Raw genomic sequence first — 6,000 nt, 5'->3', positions numbered from 1 at the left:
TAAATGCTCTTTTCTTATTTTTAATTTCTCGATTTTCCTTCCCACTAAGCCACATTGGTTTCAGTTTGTTTCTTTTATACTTATTACCCGATGGTACACATTGAGAAATGTACCTTTCTAATATTTGTTTGAAGATATTACATTTATCCTCAGTGTTTTTTTCAGTAAAGAGTTTATGCCAGTCAATATGTTGTAAAGCTGCCTCATGTTATTGAAATGAGCCTTTTTTAATAATACATTTTAGTAAACCTTACGTGCATTTGCTTTTATGATTTCATTTCAAAAGACACTGTATTGTGATCACTATTCTATGACTGATATGGCATTTACCTTTTATTTGGTTGAATAAAATGAACCTCAAAGAAATTTTATCTTCCAAATTAACCCCTTAACCCCTTAAGGACCAAACTTCTGGAATAAAAGGGAATCATGACGTGTCACACACGTCGTGTGTCCTTAAGGGGTTAAGGACACATGACGTGTGTGACATATCATGATTCCATTTTATTCCAGAAGCTTGGTCCTTAAGGGGTTAAAGAGAATTGAAAAAAAAATAAAGTGATATATATATTACTGTAGTTATTATTATTATTTTTATCATTATCATTTATATAGCACCAAACTATTCTGCGGTTCTTTATAATTACTGGTAATTACACATTTAGTGAATAGTCTACACAATTTTTCATAAAAATCTATCTTTACAGAAAACTCCGTATTGACAGGTCCGTTTCAAAAGCCTCTATTTCTCTGTGTTCTTTTAACTTCCTCTGTTGTTGCATTTGATCTAGTCCTATAACTTCCCTATTGTTTCTCCGTCACACAAGTTATCTGTACACACAGACACATGAGCAGCATTGAGATGTGGGAGGGGACAGGATGCTGATGTACTTCCAGCACATAGAGGGTTAACGCCCTTTACCTTTTCCTGTCTGTGTGTGTCAGTTTTTGGACAGCTATCACCCAATAAGGTACTTGCTTAACATCACATGGCATATGACAGCGGCAGCTTTGGGCACCCAGAATCACCTTTTTTAGCACCCTTAAATTTTCACCCCTAGCAAGGTCCGAGCAAGGGGTAGCTTGGGTGGCTTGGACGGTAGAGGTGATAGTAACAGAGACATCAGAAACAAGGCAGAAACAAACTCAGGATGTTTTCAAAGAAGAAGCGGGAGCTCATGAAAACGCCATCCTTATCAAAGAAAAGCAGAGCAGGAAGTCCAGCACCACAAAACGTAAGTCAAACTGCACCCTACTCTGGCTTACAACGGGAGTTTCAATACATCACAAATTTCAGTGCATTTTGTATGACACATAATGCACCATGTCTCACACTACATTACATATGGTCTATTTTGTTATTTTATTTTTTTAAACGGACAATATAAGAGAATTGTGGAGAAGTGATGAAATTTAAGGCAAAATATCAAAACTGGAAATATGTTTCCTCTGTTATTTTGGTTGACATTTTACAATTCTCCACAATCTTCTCTTTGCTAAATAAACCAAAGTTGATCACAAGACACTTACCACCTTGCAGCGCAAATATTGCACAACCTCACATAAAGAATGGAAAGCGTTATCACAACAGAAAGACACCATTTTAAGCTATTTAGGCTTATTCATTAAACTCTGAATGCATGCAAACAAAATTTGAATGGCAAAACTGAGGAAACAATAGTTGATCTGGTAAGATTCTCCTAACTCAGTTGTAGATACAACTTGGCCATTTTTGCTACAATGTAGCCATTCAGCCATTTTATTTACAAAGATTTGGAGTTTATTGAATAACCATGTTGGTGATTTGTTTGATGACGGTGTAACAAGTATTTATAGAACAGTAGGGCCTCAATTTAATAATCGTTCCAAATTATTCAGAACTGTTAGATCAGCTTTCAAAATTATGTAGTGACAGAAGTCACCATTAAAGCCTGTGACATTTTTTGTTAATAAATAATTTGTAAAGCTTTTATAACAGTATTGAATCGTTTGGGAAGCTTATTAAATTGGGGCCTGTATAAGTACATATAAAAATTGCCTTTAACATTTTAAAATCCATGATTATGTGTATTCTGGGATTTCATTTACCTTGATATACTTATTTATTATGCAAATTATAAAACATTTGCATTGAAAATTTGCAAATAACATAAAAGGTATAGGAATTTAAACATTGATCATGCACAAAAGTGACCATGAATTTGGGCCTTCAGGGAGTCAGGCAAATGTTTTAGCTCACTTGCTTTTTGCAGTGGAATTTTACTTCATGGCCAATATGCAAACAATAAGTAAAAAGGAATCAGTTGTTTCCTGGACTAATACATTCAACGAGAGGTGATTTTCCCCAGTATGCATAATTTTTTTTCAGCAGCAATATGTGATAAATACAGTTCCTTCTTAACCCCTTAACCCCTTAAGGACCAAACTTCTGGAATAAAATGGAATTATGACGTGTCAGACATGTCATGTGTCCTTAAGGGGTTAAGGACCAAACTTCTGGAATAAAAGGGAATCATGACATGTCGTGTCCTTAAAGGGTTAAACCATTCAACCAGGAGAGAGCCTCAGGGTCGTGAATGGGTTGGCATATGTCCACTTTGTCCCTTATTCAGGGCCGGATTAACATAGGGGCTGATGGAGCTGCAGCTCCAGGCCCATGCCCATGAAATAGGCCCCTTTGATTTAAAAAAATAGATAGATATATTTCTTTTTTTTACATACTACTACATGATTTCACCTGGCTGGTATTTTACTGGCACAGCCAGTATTTGGGGATGCCTGGCCGGTGCCAATATTGCAGTCATACTGGCAATACAAATGCTGATATTTTTCTCAGTATAAACAGAGATTACGATACAATACCAGCACTGGCATATGTCCACTTTGTCCCTTATTCAGGGCCGGATTAACATAGGGGCTGATGGAGCTGCAGCTCCAGGCCCATGCCCATGAAATAGGCCCCTTTGATTTAAAAAAATAGATAGATATATTTCTTTTTTTGCATACTACTACATGATTTCACCTGGCTGGTATTTTACTGGCACAGCCAGTATTTGGGGATGCCTGGCCGGTGCCGATATTGCAGTCATACTGGCAATACAAATGCTGATATTTTTCTCAGTATAAACAGAGATTACGATACAATACCAGCACTGGCATATGTCCACTTTGTCCCTTATTCAGGGCCGGATTAACATAGGGGCTGATGGAGCTGCAGCTCCAGGCCCATGCCCATGAAATAGGCCCCTTTGATTTAAAAAAATAGATAGATATATTTCTTTTTTTTGCATACTACTACATGATTTCACCTGGCTGGTATTTTACTGGCACAGCCAGTATTTGGGGATGCCTGGCCGGTGCCGATATTGCAGTCATACTGGCAATACAAATGCTGATATTTTTCTCAGTATAAACAGAGATTACGATACAATACCAGCACTGGCAAGTAGGGGTCGCTGTGTGTAGAGAGGGGCAGGGATAGGAAATTCCAGCATATCCCTCTCTGCCTATCTCTACACACTGATCCGCAGGGGCAGCTACATAGAGTCCAGACAGCAACTCCCAGCCTGCAGACACAGTCTACAGCTCAGGCAAGTGAGGGATGGAGGGAAAGACTGTAAGGAGACATGTGGGCACTGGGAGATATGGGGACACTGAGACACTAAGGAACATTGGGAGACAGTATGACACAGACACTTGGGGACACAGAGACACTTGATGACACTTGGAGACATAGGGGAAACTGAGCCACTATGGGCACAGTGTCCCCATGTCTCCCAGCCTGTGTCCATATTGTCTCAGTGTCCCTGGTGTCTCAGTGTCCCCATGTCTTCAAGTGTCCCCTAGTTTCCCAGTGTCCTCTAGTCTCAGAGTGTCCCCATGTGTCCCAGCCAGTATCCCTAGTGTCTAAGTGTCCCTAGTGTATGTGTCCCCATGTCTCCCAGTGTCCCCATGTCTCCCAGTCAGTGTCTCTAGTGTCTCAGTGTCCCTGGTGTCTTGTCCCCATGTCTTCAAGTGTCCCCTAGTCTCCCAGTGTCCCCATGTGTCCCATCCAGTGTTCCCTAGTCTCCCAATGCCCCCTAGTCTCCCAGTGTCCCTGGTGTCTCAGTGTCCCCATGTCTCCCAGTGTCCCCAAGTGTCTCAGTGTCTCCATGTCTCCCAGTGCCCCTGGTGTCTCTGTGTCCCCATGTCTCCCAGTGCTCCAAGTGTCTCAATGTTCCCATGTCTCTCAGCATCCCCAGGTCTCCCAATGTCCCCTGTCTCAGTGTCCCCATGCCTCACAGTGTCCCCATGTCTCTCAGTGTTCCTAGTCACATGGGGTCCCTGAGAGACATGGGGACACAGACACAGGGGACACTGGGAGACATGGGGACATAGTCACTAGGGGACACAGAGACATGGGAATACTGGGGGAGACAGGGAGACATGGGGACACTGGGCGAAATGGAGACACAAGAGGACACTGGGAGACATGGGGCATTGAGACACTGTGATACATAGTATGACTGGGAGACCTGGGGACATGACACTAGGGGACACTGGTAGACTAGGGGACACTGGGAGACCTGGGGACAAGACACTAGGGGACACTGGGAGACTAGGGGACACTGGGAGACATGGGGCACTGAGACACTGGGATATATAGGAACACTGTGAGACCTGGGGTAATCGACACATGGGAACACTGAGTCCTGAGGGCACTGGGAGACTAGGGGACACTGAGACACTGGCGACACTGGGAGACATAAGGACACTGATATATAGGGACACTGAGACAGTGGGAGACTTGAGACACTGGGGGACAGGGAGACACTGGGAGCAATCCATCTATACAGCAGAATCAAACTGAGTATATTTTATAGTTATAGTTTATTTTATAGCATTTTCTCTTATGTCACTCCATGTGATTTACATCATGTGATGTCACCCATATACAATTAATTATGCAAATTAGTAAGGCGGTATGTTTTTCCAAGAACTGTGTCAACCCTTTTCCTATCCTAATGTTTCTAATACCCCACCTCCTATAGACTGTAAGCTCATTTGAGCAGGGTCCTCTTCAACCTATTATTCCTGTAAGTTTTCTTGTAATTGTCTTATTTATTGTTACATCCCCCCCTCTCAAAATATTGTAAAGCGCTACGGAATATGTTGGCGCTATATAAATGGCAATAATAATAATAATAACCCTAGCTACTTTTCACATACTCTTGCTTAAGTATGGAAATTTAAGAGGGATGTATGGGAACAAAACTTGTGTGGACTGGCTGACAATGAAATTAGTTAAGGTAATGCTGGCTTTGGTCTCTCTAACACTGTGGCATGTTCCCTTTCTTCTGCACTCACTACATACAGCTTTTCTCTGTCCCAGACTATATATACCAGGAGCTTCTGCCTCCTAGTAAGAAGGTTAGGAGACAAGTGGACCAGCGAGTGCTAGGGGACAGTCCTTAGAAAGCGCTGAGCGAGCGCATCATTAGACGCATTTATACCAAGCTCAGGGTGCTGTCTGCATAGTATGCCATTAGTTGTCCAGTTTGCATGATTGGCAGGCAGCCTGGCATGCCTTCATTCCAGGCTGGCCTTCCAATTCTTTGGGCAGACATGCCCCCTTTTTGGGCATGTTCGCCCCTTTTGGCAGGTTACGTGATTTGCGTCAGTGGCACACCCTTACCGCGTCCGTTGACTTCCTGCTTCAATGGACACTGTGGTTAGGGGTTATGGATTTACTTGAAATATGATAACATAAATTAGAGAGAGATTAGCATAGGGTATGTGTTTTCTTATAGCTGCTGTTTTCTTTCCCTCCAGCACCATCTCCATCAGATACATGACGCTTGGGAGTGTTTTAGTGTTTTTGGTCGATAAGATTCCGTAATTAGGCCCATCATAATTGTCAGCACCAGGCCCACTGGGCTGTTAATCTGGCCCTGCCCTTATTGTGTCAACTTCCTAATGTTCGTATAGTTTACCCACCCCTTTGGAATTAAAAGTGAACCC

At 42.1% G+C, this 6,000-nt stretch overlaps 1 protein-coding gene across 2 annotated transcripts in view; it reads left to right on the top strand.

Annotated features, from left to right (window-relative positions):
• The first annotated feature begins 928 nt into the window (after positions 1-928).
• The window catches only part of ARHGAP45 (Rho GTPase activating protein 45), a 112,477-nt gene continuing 107,405 nt past the window's right edge, over positions 929-6,000 (top strand). For both annotated transcript variants that reach the window (XM_063455561.1, XM_063455560.1), the window contains exon 1: positions 929-1,235. In XM_063455561.1, coding sequence (XP_063311631.1) covers positions 1,152-1,235 — 84 coding nt within the window. In that variant the 5' untranslated portion in view covers positions 929-1,151. The remainder of the gene's footprint in view (positions 1,236-6,000) is intronic.

This window comes from Pelobates fuscus, chromosome 5 (genome assembly GCF_036172605.1).
Source record: "Pelobates fuscus isolate aPelFus1 chromosome 5, aPelFus1.pri, whole genome shotgun sequence".
Classification (NCBI taxonomy): Eukaryota; Metazoa; Chordata; class Amphibia; order Anura; family Pelobatidae; genus Pelobates; species Pelobates fuscus.
Note: the sequence above shows the minus strand (reverse complement) of the source record. Positions and strands in the feature narration are given on the sequence as shown.